This window comes from Mauremys reevesii, linkage group 16 (assembly GCF_016161935.1).
Source record: "Mauremys reevesii isolate NIE-2019 linkage group 16, ASM1616193v1, whole genome shotgun sequence".
NCBI classification, from domain to species: domain Eukaryota; kingdom Metazoa; phylum Chordata; order Testudines; family Geoemydidae; genus Mauremys; species Mauremys reevesii.
The window spans coordinates 31952354-31966861 of NC_052638.1; the positions used below are offsets into that span (position 1 = coordinate 31952354).

General features: G+C 43.3%; 1 protein-coding gene across 6 annotated transcripts in view; it reads left to right on the plus strand.

Moving 5' to 3' along the window:
* The window catches only part of LOC120384240, a 48217-nt gene extending 34497 nt beyond the window's left edge, over positions 1 to 13720 (plus strand). For all 6 annotated transcript variants that reach the window (XM_039502630.1, XM_039502628.1, XM_039502632.1 and 3 more), the window contains 2 exons: positions 10215 to 10428; positions 12748 to 13720. In XM_039502630.1, coding sequence (XP_039358564.1) covers positions 10215 to 10428; positions 12748 to 12926 — 393 coding nt within the window. In that variant the 3' untranslated portion in view covers positions 12927 to 13720. The remainder of the gene's footprint in view (positions 1 to 10214; positions 10429 to 12747) is intronic.
* The last annotated feature ends 788 nt before the right edge of the window (positions 13721 to 14508 follow it).

Below are 14508 nucleotides of genomic sequence, written 5' to 3' on the forward strand. Positions count from 1 at the left end.
CCAGCCCACGGGACCCTCCTACCTGAGCCCCTGAGCCCTTGGCCCTCCCTGCTGCTGTTCCCCCTCCCCCGCAGCCTTAGCTCACTGTGCCGCTGGTGCAATGCTCTGGGCGGTAGAGCTGCAGAGGCGCGGCCTGACCCAGTGCTCTGTGCTGCGCGGTGGTGTGGCTGGCTCCAGCTGGGCAGCACAGCTGCCTGTCCTGGTGCTCTGGGTGGCACAGCTGTATCGTCACCAGCCACCGGTGCTCCAGGCAGTGCGGTAAGGGGGCAGGAGAGTTCGGGTTGGGGTCAGGGGGTGGGGGTGTGGATGGGGTCGAGGCAGTCAGAGGGCGGGGAACATGGGGGCAGAGGCTCCGGGGGGGCAGTCAGAAAGGAGGGAAGGGTTGGATGGGGTGGCGGGGGGCAGTCAGGGGCAGGAGGTCCAGGAGCGGTATGGGGACAGGTAGCAGGGTGGGGTGTAGATGGGGCAGGAGTCCTGACGGCCCCCCTGGGTGACAGGGAATGGGTGGGTTGGATGGCGTAGGAGTCCTGGCGGGGGGGGAGGCATCAGGGGGCAAGAAGCAGGAGTGGTCAGATAGGGGGCGTTGGCCGGGCCACGTCTGGCTGTTTGAGGAGGCACAGCCTCCCCTAACCAGCCCTCCATACAATTTTGGAAACCTGATGTGGCCCTCAGGCCAAAAAGTTTGCCCACCCCTGGATTAGATAGATACAATTAAAAAACAGGTTGGCAGAGAGGCTGATTTTTTGTTGTTTGCTTTGTTTTTGCCTTTCTCTGCAGCATGGGGCACAGGTCACTTGCAGGTTTAAATTAGAGTAAATGGTAGATTCTCTGTAAATCCTGTTCTGAGGACTCAGTAGCTCAGCCAGAGGTGAGAAGTCTATTACAGGAGTGGGTGGGTGAGGTTCTGTGGCCTGCAATGTGCAGGAAGTCAGACTGGATGATCGTGATGGTCCCTTCTGGCCTTAGCGTCTCTGAGTCTGAGTACTCTGAGTAGGCACACCTAATCCTACTATGTTGCAGGATCCTGCTTTACTGGTAGCAGCATTACTAGTTTCTGCAGTTCCAGCATACGTTACTGGAGAAAGGAAAGAGATAACAGGTGGATGAGGGGGGGAGTAGAATGAGTATTGAAAATGCACACCACAATCCTCAATTTGAAATGACTTCCTCGCAGTTTTGTTCTTTATTCTTTCCTGTTTCTGGTGCCCTATCATTGTAGGAACCCTGTTACTGCATGACTTATCACAGCAGAGTCAGCCTTTGACAAAATACAACATTGTTTGATATAATACATACATTAGAAATAGTTTTCTTCATAGCAGTTTAGTAAGGATATTTCCTTCCCTCTTTTCCCATTCACAGTATGGTTATTTGAAATACACAGGATAGCGTTTTATTTTTATCTTGTAGAAATATTGTGCTTTCCTTTTGACTTTTTTTCTATATCTAAATAATACCTTTTCTTCTATATATCATCAGTGTTTAATAGTCATTCTGGTGAGTCATCTTCATAAATAGTCTTGTGCTAGGTTACTAACCTGCCAGATCAAGGAAATGAGCATGTGGTTACTTAGTTACCACTTAAGTGGCAATTGTCTGTTGTGCTGAGTGAATCTTAGGATAGAATGAGCCTTTTCAGAGCAGAATGCTGGAGATTATTCTCAACAGCAAACAACTTCACTTTGCAAAATGTTGGGCAGATACAGTTGCGAAGAAGATAAGATTTTGCACCAGGAAGAGATTAGAACAAGTTAGAAGCTAGTTACCTTTTGTAATTGAATAATATATTTTATCTGAACACAATGAATATCTTATACAAGGTGAAATTATTGTTAAAGGTTAACAGGAAAAACAATTCTGCAGATCTACCATCTTCTAAATAATCTTTTATCATTCTTTGTTTACTGAACTCTAGAATTTTTTGAATAAAATCACTATGTTCTTTGAGTGACGCAAGCATCTGCTACAAAAAGTCAACAGTTCATTTCTACCACTTATCAATGTATAGTGGCTTGGTAAGTACTCCAAAACAAAACAAAATAAAACCTTGCATTTAGCCTCAGAGCTACAAAGACACTTTTGATGTTTAGGCTGAATACTGTGACTTGTTAGCTTACTGTTGTAACATAGGTTGTCTGTTTTGATACCACCATTTTCTAAGATAATTGTTTTTCTATGACAATTGTTAAAATACCAATGTTGATGATAGAACTATTCATTAACTATGAATTATGAGTATAGGACGTCAGAGCTAATTTTAGCCTCAGGAATTACGTGTGTTTTTAATCTTGTTTGAGTGGTACATATTGATCAGAGTGGTACATACTAGTTTTCATAAACACTGGTGACATGACAATTTTGTCCATGCCCTGAAACGTGAACATTAAGGAATACAATTACTCTCTATTCTTTAATCTTAGTATTTACTAAAGATCAGAATGCCAGGAAGTCTGACCATTTTGGCTTATTTACCATGGTGTAGAGTAATTATCTGTTCAATTGTCTTTCTTTTTTTAATAACACTCCTTTATGGAGAGGACGAGGGTTTATAGACTTCACAGAAGAAGTGATTTTTCAGGAGACAAGGCTGGACGCATGTCAGAACAGACTAGGAAAGGAGGTCTGGGCATAGTAGGACAGATGGAAGAAGACACAAATGAGATTAGGAGAAGGAAACAATGAGATCAGTTAGGCATGCATCTTGGATGGAATGGCACATAAGGGTGGGTATTACTCTGTGCCACTCTAAACACTCTACTATAAAGCCAGCCATGTGACCACACAGCTTCAGTAGCTTAGCAGGTAATGTTACCCACTGCATGAACACCCTTTCCTTTTCCCCCAAAATGACACAATTTCTCCAAGTGCAGTTTCAATCATTTTAGCATTTTGGCACCAGAGAGTCTTCTGGAAATTTAATTATCCAAGGAATTGGTGATCAGCAGTCCAGCAAGCAGCATCAATCTCTGTATACAAATAATCCTGTATGTGAACAGGCTCTATAAAAACTACCAGGGAAATAGTCAATTCTTGGCTAAAGCTTCCAGGTTCTCACGGAAAAAAGACTGGGGTAATGAGGCAAAACTCCTGATTGACAGTTAAATTGGGAGCTGAGGTTCTGAACACACAAGCTTTATATGCCGGCCTAATTTTCAAATGTGGCTAGTGATTATGGATTCCTGAATTTATGGATGCCCAAGTTAAGACATTTTGATTTTCAAAGGGCAGGTGGTCAAGCTGTTCTGTGTTACCCTGGCAGCAGCAGCAGCCCCACAATCAGTATTGGGATGAGTGCCATGCACTCCAGCCCTGGCCCTGTCTACTTCTAGCCATGACCTTGGCCTACCTCCTCTGCTCCCTACACGGAGTAAAGGTTTCCCTTTAGGGCTGCTTTGTTCTGTTTGAGCTGTGCAAAGTGGCCAGACCAGGGACCAAGGCTGGAGCCTATGGCCTTCGATTGACTTTTTCAGAAGCACTGTTTAAGAGCCAAAAAAAAAAGTATTGCCAATTTTATTAAAAATCACACAGCCCTAGATCCTTAAAATTCCACCTGTCCTGTCCTGTGCTTGCGCGCGCGCGCACACACACACACAAAGGGAGAGAGGGAGAGCTTGGTTTCTTGATTTAAAATAGGAACTTCGGGGTTGGCCAATGGAATTTATTCTATGGAGGAAGTCCTCAGATAAGCAGTTTCACAATTAAAATATGTTACAGTAACAACAAATTTGCAACAACCATCCTCAATCTCAAGAGAGCCCTTGAAAGAACAAAAATCTTGTCTGCATTTAACCAGTAACTTCTGCTCTTTATCTACTGGCAAGGACAGACCATAAATCTGCAGCTATGCATGTCTATTTACCATGCTGCATTGAGCTCAGATGGAGGACATTAACCAGGCAGTTGAGTAATTTATTCATTATGTTCGTCCAATTAAAAAGTTAAGAATGAGTCTTTCTTATATTAAGCATTTTTGACTGCAGATGTTTAATTTGCTCTTTGTGAACCAGTGTATCACTTTGGAAGGGAAACAATTAAATGAACCTTATCCAAATCCCAACCCAGTTTTCAATCCTACTCTGCACAATCTACAGGGCTGTTGAAATCTGGAAAGTAGGTAGGTTCAGCCCATCATAAAAACGAAGGACAGGGACAAGGCAAGAAATTCGGACTCCACTCCAAGATCAGTTTCCAGTGCTCCTATTGTAGTCAGTGGAAGCTGTGGGTGCTTAGCACAGTACTAGCATGCTTAAGAAAAACAAGTTAAGGAAATAAACTGGTTCCCTAATAGAATTACTTTATGCCCTTTGCTTGATATATTAGATAAATGTGGACAATTCACTGTACTTTATTAAAGTACATCTGTTTTCTTATTGATAGGTATGTTTAAAGCAAACATGCTGTATGCTTCCAGATAAATGCAAAATCATGCCCCCTGTGACTGGTATCTGCTTCTCATTAGTGATCTTTCTATTGGTTTGTACATAATTGACCTTTGGGTTCTTGCCTGATTTTAAACTGGTTCTCTGTGTGTGAAGGCAGGGACTAGATTCACAAAGAAACTTGGCATGGTTACTGGGAGCATCACCATACCTAGCAAATCACTGGGATTTACACTGCCTGGGTAAGGTTCCTAAGCTCCTCTCATAATACAATTAATGGGGAGAGATTCAGAAAAGCCACCATGCTATGCTGCTCCAAACCTCTGCTAGCCAATGGGAGATGCCAAGGTGAGGTGTGGTGCTAAGCTGTGCCCCATTTCTCAGAGATAGATGCCTATGTCTAGGTGCAGGGAGGCATCTCCCTCTGCTTGGGATTCTCAAAGCTGCCCATCCTCTCTTGGTGTTAGGCACCTATGCTATTTTAGCAAGAAGCTGGGGGAGAGAATGAGCTCCCTCATTATTCTTAGCCCACAGGCTAAGATACTCACCTGAGATGTGGGAGACCGCTGATTCAGATCCCCCCCACTCCACTAGAGGGGAGAAAGAGATTTGAACTGGGATCTGATATCTCTCAAGTGAGTGCTCTAACCAGTGACCTATAGGATATTCTGATGAGGTAGTCCCTCTCCTGTTGCAGCCATTCCCTGTGCCAGAGGACTCTCGCAAGCTTGAGAATGACATTGTAACCTGGTGCTTTGAGCACTCAAGGGGGGGGAGATCCAGGATCTAGTCCCTCTTCTTCAATGAATTTAATTATTTAAGGAAACTTAAGCCAGAGAGGGGGAAACTTCAAAAAGTAATGAGAAACTGACAACTGGGCAAGGAGGATGAATGGAAGACCTCATCCAACCTGAAATATAGCTGCTGTTCATTTTCCAGCTGTAGTACTGCCAAACAAAATACATTTCATATTCTCTTGCTATGAATGTGTGTGTGTTGGGGGAACCAACCAAGCAAAACATGTATCACAAATACAGGTTTTCTACTTCCCTTCAATGCAAGTAATATTTGTAGCTCCCTTTTAACTTTATTGGAGAATTGTTCACTTCTTTCTTCTAATTACAATGAGAGAGTAGGGTTGGTTTCTGTTGTTTTGTTTTATTTAAAATGAAGTGAAGTGTTTTCCTGTCCCACTCCACAAAGCTGGTATGCAGTTTTGATGATGCAGATAAAATCTAAAATCCTCCCCCTTTATCGGTAGCATGGAAATTAGGATACTGCAATAGCTTGAAAATGAGGCAACCAGTTAAAAGTCCAGCCCAGATAATGACTGTACTGTTAACAGCTCACACTTTTCTAGTACCTTAATCACATTCAGCTAGAAAATAATTAACTGAGCTCTCTGATAACGTTATGGGTATCTCCAGAATATCTGAAAGGAGACTGTTCTACTGTGTTAACCCATTTAAAAAATAAATGTAATGTTGCTGTCACAGGGCAAGACTCCCTCACCCTGGATTCCTTGCTGCATACAGTCCTCACCCACACCTGTGGCAAGTTCGATACCACGTACTTCATTTCCATTATGCTATATAACATGACGCCTGAGCTACACTAAAGAGTTAGGGTCGATGTAAGCTGCCTTATGTCGACCTAACTCTGTAAGCTTCTACACTAAAATGTAGCTCCCACCGATGTGACTTGCCCACTACACCGACTTAATAACTCCACCTCCGCAAGAGGCATAGTGCTTAAGTCAGTGCGGTTAGGTCGACGCAGTGTCAGTGCAGACGCTATGTTGCTTACATCGCCTGTTGCTGTCTTTCCAAAGCCATCCCACAGTGCTCCACACTGAGAGTTAAATCAGTGCAAGAGCTCCTGGTGAGGACACAAGCTACTGTAGTGTGGACATGCAAAAGCAATTTTATTACTGTGATGGCTGTATGTCGATATAACTTAGGTTGACTATTTTGTAGTGTAGACTTGCCCCAAGTCCTTGTTCCCCAGGCTTTTACCTTCTCTTAGAGTACGCCTATACTACCTGCCGGATCAGCGGGTAGTAACTGATCTATCGGGGATCGATTTATCACGTCTAGAAGAGACGCGATAAGTCGATCCACGAATTGATGCCTGTACTCCACCTCGGCAGGAGGAGTAAGCAGCGTCGATGGGGGAGCCGCGGCAGTTGACTTGCCGCTGTGAGGATGGTCAGGTAAGTTGAACTAAGATACTTCAGCTACGCAAATATCATAGCTGAAGTTGCGTATCTTAGATTGATTTCCCCCCGCAGTGTAGACCAGCCCTCAGACACGGGGGATGGTGAGGGACTCTTAACTGCCTGAGATCCTCAGTTTCTCTGGCCTTCCTTAAGCTGAATCACCTTGTTATTTGCTTAATCATCCAGTCCTTAAACAATTATCTCCTCTGTTTGTCCCAGTGGTGACACTTGCCAAGTGCACGGAGTGGTGAGTGAGCCTTAGGCTAAACAGGCTCTGTCACAATTGCAGAGTCCTGGTTTAAGGAGCTTGGCTATAAATCACCGTTACTAAGGATAAAACTCCCAGCATTTATCCACTGGCAGATGCTATGGTGAAGTGAACTGGGAAGCTCATCTTTGGGTATCTCTACACTACAAGAAACAAACAAACAGACAAAAAACCCCATCGCAGTGAGTTTCAGAGCCTGGGTCTACAGACGGAGGCTCATGTCACAATGCTAAGAATAGCCATGCAGACGCTGTGCTCAGGCTGGCACTCGGGCTTGGAAGCCCACCATACTTCCAAGGCTTTAGAGCCCAAGTTCTGCCTTGCTATGGAACGTCTACCTGGCTACTTCTAGTGCTGTCCTGTGAGCCCAAGTCTGTAGACCCGAGCTCTGAGATTCACTACCGGAGGATGTTGGTTGTTTTTTCCAGTGTGGCTCTATCCTTAGTGAAGGGACCACAGTTAAGTCTGACAATAAGGTTGTTAACTCTTTATAGCCAGGCTGAATAACAGAAGAAAGAAAAGTGAAGACTCATGAGGGTCAAGAGGGGGGAAGGGATGTCCAGTTTCCCACTGCAAGTGAGTGAGTTTGAAGTTACTAAATAACTATGCAAAAATGCAACTTCAAGAAACATCGGGCACTAACAGGTTGATATACTTCTCTGCTACCTGCTAGCTGGAACAATAATCCATTAGGAAATCAAGAACCTAAAGTTGAGGTGAAGCCTGAAGAGAAAAGTTAGCAGTCTTTCCCCCTCTCCCCCCCCATTACATAGAGAATCAGCTATATTTCTTTGTGGGGGAGACAGGACTGGGACTTTTATTAGCAAAAATATCAGCTGAAATGGTCAATTCCTTTCATTTTACAGAAATCCACTAAAAATATAAATGTTCTCTATGGTTTTGCCAATTCTGTGAACAAACTATAGACATCTCTATCCAATAGGAAAAAGGACCATCTCCCTAGCCATAAAGAATCCCTAGCATTCTGACAGCTCCTTAGCAAAACAAGTGTGATTCAGAACTTGGGTGGAATCTGAGTGCTGACGGGCTGATTTGGAGCCAGGAACTCTGGAATTATATTTTCAACTCTGCTGCTGACTTGCTGCATAGCCTTGGCCAAGTCACTTAATTCCAGGATCTCCGCTTCTGCAAAATGCGATTCATGGCCTTGAACCAACAAATCCCTTGAGCACGTGCTTTAACAGACTTGACAGGAACTGAAGCACATTCTCAAGTGCTTTGCTGAATCACACCCATGACTTGTGCTCTATAGAAGTGGGTGTTAGGATTGGCCAGGGCTGCACCCTTCAAGTTTGACACACATAAGTAAAGATTACTTATGGGAGTAGTGTCTCATTGACTTTAATGGAACTACTAGTATGAATAAGGATTAATTTACATGAATAAGGGTTTATAGGGTTGGGACTTATCTGGTTCCTACTGAAAATATGACAAAAATAGTGTTGGCATTACTGATAAAGGATCAGGCCAAGCTATTGATGGGAAGTGCTATGTAAGTGTTGAGCATTGTGATGCTATCTTCTGGTGTTAGTATTCCCTTTTTTTTCTCCCCCTGTAGTCAACAATAACAGTTATGTAGCTTCCTTGCCTTTTGTGTTGTAGTAATGGCTTCATTTTACTCAAAAAATTATGGCCTATTTTCTTGCTATTCATTTTTTCCTGAGTCACAATTTTTGTGCTAAGAAATTCTTTTGTTTAGAAAAGCCAGCTGATCATCACCTGTTTGTGTGTGTTGGGGGTGGGGTGGGTATGGAAGCCTCTTATAAGTGAATTGATTGTTTTGATTCAAGTTTATACATGTAACTGAAGATAATTCAGTTTCGGGGGAAAGTGTAGTGATATTATTCCATATCATGACATTTCCTGGATTTCCCCCTGTGCAACCTGTGGGAACCTGGACTTAGCATCTGATATTTGCAAAAAGTAAGCAAAGCTTCTTCTGATATCCAATTCCCTACATAGCAAATGGTTTAAGCAAGCAAGAAAGACCAGATCATATCATTGTTTGAACATAGGCATAGAATGTTCTTTGAACACAGCATTCTGCTTTCTTTTAAGAGACACATTTAGATCTTAGAAGTAAACGAACAGTGTCATGCATGGGGGTTGTTTGTATTGTTATCAGTGTAAAGAAACTAAGGATAGCATTGATCAGGAGTGAAGATTGCTGCTAGTGATGGCTCATTTGATGAAGAAAGAGTGCTTGTGATTAATATTCATAAAAAATGTTAATGATTTTTTTTTACTTACTTATGCTCCATCTCCTTGATTTTTCCTCTGTAATTAACTAATTATCTAACCCCAGTTTTAAAGCCTTCACAGTGAAAGCTTCATTTGTTTTCATTTTTGTAGTTAATGTTCAACTCCATCCTCCTTTCTAAAGGGGCTGGTAATCACCCTTCCTATTCTATTTTTAGTAGTTTATTATTACTCCATGTTCATTACAGGAGTGCCTAAAGGCCTAATGAGAACCCATTGTGCTAAGGGTTATACAGGAGCAAAAATGATGCAGTCCCTTCCCCGAGGAACCTCAGGGGCCCCCAACCTGCAAACTCTTCCCTATGTTCTTAATTTTTTTGAAGTCATTTGGACTATTCATGTGTAAGGCTAAGATTTTGTCATAGTTATTTTTGGTAAAAGTCATGGACAAGTCATGGGCACTAAACAAAAATTCATGGAAACTGTGACCTGTCTGTGACTTTTGCTGCTGTGACTCTTTCTCCCTGTCCCATGGTGGCTTGGAACTGCCAGGATCCCTCTCTGCCATCCGCAGCTGGGGGGAGCGGGGGCACTCCACCCACATTGGCTGGGAGAAAATGGGACACCCCCAGCCACTTGCCGGAGGTGCCCCCCTCCCCCCGTGCAAGGCTGTTGCCCATTGCGAGAACCCTGAGGAGGGCCCCCTCAGGAGTCTGTCACCTGTCGCTGGAAAACCCTGCCAGGGCCCTGCTGGCTGCCAGCTCCAGAATTCTGCAGCCCCTCAGGCTGAAGCAGAGAATGTCAGGGAGGTCTCTGTGACTTCCATGTCCTCTGAAGGTAGCCTCATTCATGTGTAAAATTAAGCATGTGCATAAGTTTTTGGTGCCTTGAGGGAGGGGACCCTAATAAACATCACTAATTTTCTTTTGCTCACTCTTCACTCCCACCTTTTTTCCTTGCCAGGGGCAAGACATTTATTTCTCTCTTTGAGCCTATGATTACCCAACTTTGTGCATCTCTGTAGATGCACAACTGCCTAATATGCATGCACAGTTGTTTGTTGGGTGTGCAAATGTGGGGTTTGCAATTAAGATTGTTACCTTTCACTAGTCACTTTGTTGTTTTTTAGATAATGAAGAACATATTCCACCAATCTTTCAATGCCTACAAGATGGATATTGAACCCAGGGTGAATGAATTGACTCTACATCATGTCCAGTGTAGTAGAAGACTCTTTGAGATCATGCTTTCTCATAGGAGGGTTACAGCAGCCTTTATTGAAGGGGATAATGTAGTGGTCACTGTCGAAGGAGAAGCAGCCAGAGTGCTGAATTTTGACACTGGTGAGTTGGAATTTGTGTTACAGATTTGTAAGCATAACACCACAATAGAAGGTAGAAAGGAGAAAAAACATCCTGTGTACACAAAATGAGACCGTTACCAGTATTATTCAGTATCAGTGATTGAGCAATCTGGTTGCTCTTATGAAGGTAAGCAGTGGTAGAATTATATGGACTTTAGAACAGTCAAACAGTATCTCAGTTAGCTGAAGTAACAAGCAAATCAAGGTCAAATAGTTTCCCACAAGGTAATAGTGAGGGTAATTAACCATTGGAACAGTTTACCAAGGGTTGGGGTGAATTCTCTATCACTGGCGGTTTTAAAATCAGGATTGGGTGCAATTCTAAAAGATAAGCTCTAGTTCAAACAGGAATTAATTCAGGGAAATTTTATAGCCTGTGATATACAGGAAAGCAGACTAGATGATCACAGTAGTCCCTTCTGGGCTTGTAATCTAGGAAGCTATGAAAAAATCACTGTTGCTCCTCACCAGTCTTGACCTTGGAGTCCACCTTAAAAGTGTAATTTCAGAACTACAGAACTATGTGTTATAACTAGAGCAACAGAGAATCGTTTAAGAAGTTATCCATGTTTATTTTCAATTTGTTTTCCATATGACTGTGATTCCAACTATGCAGGATTCCATGAATGTTTCATTAACGGATTGATCATGCAAACTATGTACAAGATTGCTTCTGGTTAGAAATGAGAAAATTGAAACATACTTATCAGTAAGGTCCATTCGAATCCTATTTCAACCTCCAGATATTTGAGATTTTGTTTCTTTGTATGCAAAAGATACAAACTAAAATTAATGTATTGGACATACTAAAACTAAATTTGAATAAAAACTAAGGGATTTAGAAAGCTTAAATGGATCTTGCAATAACAATGAATGATCTTAAATTGGAATTCAATGAAATAATGATGTAGTAAACTTGTTTTATGGCCTACATGTAGCCTCTAGCAAGCTAGCTCTGTCTTTAGCTCTGCTATAAACGTAAATATGAATTATTACAAATGGGCAAGAGCCTGAGAGTCAGATATTACTACAGATTGGGCTATATTTTAAAGCCATTAGGAAATGAGTGACAATGTACAATGCACTGTGTAGTCTAATCCTGAGGCATGAATCATGGAGGCAAGATCTGTATTTGGAAGAAACAGTTGCTATCTTTATAAATACACTATGACTGCTGCTGATAGTTGATCATCTGAGAGCAGCAGGGAATTTACTATATCTCTAAATTGTGAAAGAAACTCTTTGCCATATCATCAGCAGTGGCGGAATAGCCACTGGGCCCACGGGGACTGGGACCCACCAACTGCCCCCCTCCCCGGCTTCCGTCGCCTGGCGGGTCGGGAGGGGGAAGTCCCCACGCTCCCCAACCCTGTCCCCAGTAGAAGCTGCAGGACAGGGGAAACCACCACAGCATGCCCTCCCAACCCCGACAGAAGCCACGGAATGGGGGAAGCCTCCCCAGCAGAAGCCCGCAGTGGCCCACAACTCCATGCCCAGCAGAGGAAGCCCCCAGTGCCCCGATCCTACTCTCCAGAAGAAGCAGTGGGTGGGGCGGGAGAAGCCCCAGTGCCCCGACCCTGGTTCCCTGAAGAAGCACAGAGGATGTCAGGGGAAGCCTCAGGATCAGGACCCCCATTGCAGCCCTGGGACTGGAGGAACAATCCCTCCCTGCTATGACCCCGGGCTGTGGCATGGGGCCAGAGCTTCTCCAGTCTTGGGACCGCAGTTGATGGGGGGGCAGAAAGGGGCGGGGCTGTGGTGTGGGTGGAAGAGGGAAGAACCCTGGGAGGAACAGGGGCGGGTTCCTGGGGAAGGTGCAGAAAGGGGTGGGGCTGTGGGCGTGGCCACAGCCAGAAGGGGTGGGATAGGGGTGAGACCGCAGACAGAAGGGACGGGGAGGAGGCCCCCACTTGCTCTGGCCCAGGAGCCCAGGAAACCTGAATCTGTCTCTGATCATTGGGTTGCTTTCTGTAACATATCAGCATTACTGATGGACACCTCTTCCATCCCCCAGTCTCTGGCAGACAATACAGGCCCCAATCAAGTAAAATACATAAGCACGTGCTTAAAGTTAAGAAGATACTTTAAGTGCTTTGCTGGATCAGGGTTGCCAACAGATTATATATAATCAAGTTTAAATCAATATTTCTAGTGGTGAAACCTATCAGACACTTGATTTTGATTGCTTAAAGCAAAGGAGATCAACAACTCTACTTCATGTGCTAATTGGCAAATATTTCATTGTGACATTAATCCCCATTTCTAAATGTCTTTTTATTTTATCCCCTTTTTCTGGCAGGCTGTGGTGTTAATCTTGGATTGAGAGGCTTGGAATCCTTGGAAGAATTACTTTACAGGGTTGCTACAGCAGTGGATCAGAATGATATCTTTGAAGCACTGTCTGCCAAGATACGACACTCCAAGCAAGTGTCAGAGGATTTTAAGCAGAATGGATTATTTACCACAGTTTTTGAATAAACAGGTGGAAGGAACGCGATGCAGCACTGTGGAGATATAGACCTATTTATAGGACAAACAAAATGAATGGTAACTGCAAAAAAAAATCCAGGACCTCAAATTCAGCACAGCTATTTAAAACTTAAAGGGACCTGCTCAACCCTTTTAGGATCCAAAGTCACTTCCCCCCACCCAATGGAGGAATTGATGTTCTTTTTGCTGATCCTACAGTCCTTGCTTCATGGACTAGTCTGGGTGACTTCACTGGGATGCTCATGTGATACCAGGCTGCAGGGTCAAGCCCTTAATTGGGGAAAAAAAAATTAAGTGGCCTCAGCTTTTCCTCTGAGATTGTGGTCCAGCTCCTATTGAAATTATTGGCAAACCTCCCACCGATTCCAGAGGTGCAAGCCCCAGTTCTGCAATGTGATGCACAGGGGCAGATCCTTGGGCCCACATGGAGCCCCACTGAAGTCACAGCTTAATCTCAGATGACTGGTTGAAAACTCATGTATCTATTTCCTACTCTGGGGTAATACAAATGAGATGAGAGTAAGGCTGGTAGATAGGGGAATAAATCTGGATGAGGTGGCAAAGGGTTTGGGTGCTCTCTTGAGAGATGGTGTGTCCCCCACTTGTCAGAATTTGCAGTTTAAGGGTAGGGTTAAATTCCCGGCTGCTCTAAGAGAATCAAGTAGTAGCGGCCAAAACATCATTGTAAAGACTGCAACTGTTTCCTTCAGGCGTACATTTTGTTGTCATGGTTCCAGCTAGAGCTGGTCAAAACATGGAAAATAAAATGGTGAAAGGTGTCAGTATGATGTAATTTTTGTTCTATAGGTTTTGGAAGGGAAAACATCTTTTGTCTATTTTTTTCAATAAAAAACCTCAGTTTAGAATATTGGGGAGGGGGGTTCCTTCCTATTTTGGGGGGAGGTTTGGTGTTTCTCCCCCTCTTTTCCTACCCCTCTTTCTCCCTTTTCCATTTTACCACTCAGAAAGGGTTTGTTTTAAAGGTTAATCCAGTATGTATTGTATCAACTTGAATTAGGAAACAAGTATTTGAGATTTCTACTTACCACTGCAACAGGCAAACTGGTGAAAACCTACAGTCAGTGGAATCTTAGGAAGGTTCTTGTACAGATAACTAAATATTCACATGTATCCTCAATTTTCAGAAACCTACTTTCATTAAATCACAATTCTAAGGTGAAATTATTATTTATTGTATCAGATTATTTTGGCTAGTGTTTGTCAAAAGGGCAAATAACTGCTATGGTATTTCTACCATAGATATCATAAACCTAAACTCTTGAAATTCTTGTTTCAAGTCAGAATTTAAAAAGTAAAAAATATGTATATCATTGTGTGTGTGTGTGTGTGTGTGTCTGTGTGTATTTTTACACACACACACACACCCCTCTCTACCTCATTATAACGCTGTCCTCGGGAGCCAAAAAATCTTACTGCGTTATAGGTGAAACCGCATTATATCGAGCTTGCTTTGATCCACCGGAGCGTGCAGCCCCACCCCCTGCCCCCCGGAGTGCTACTTTACCGCGTTATATCCGAATTCATGTTATATCGGATCACGTTATATCGG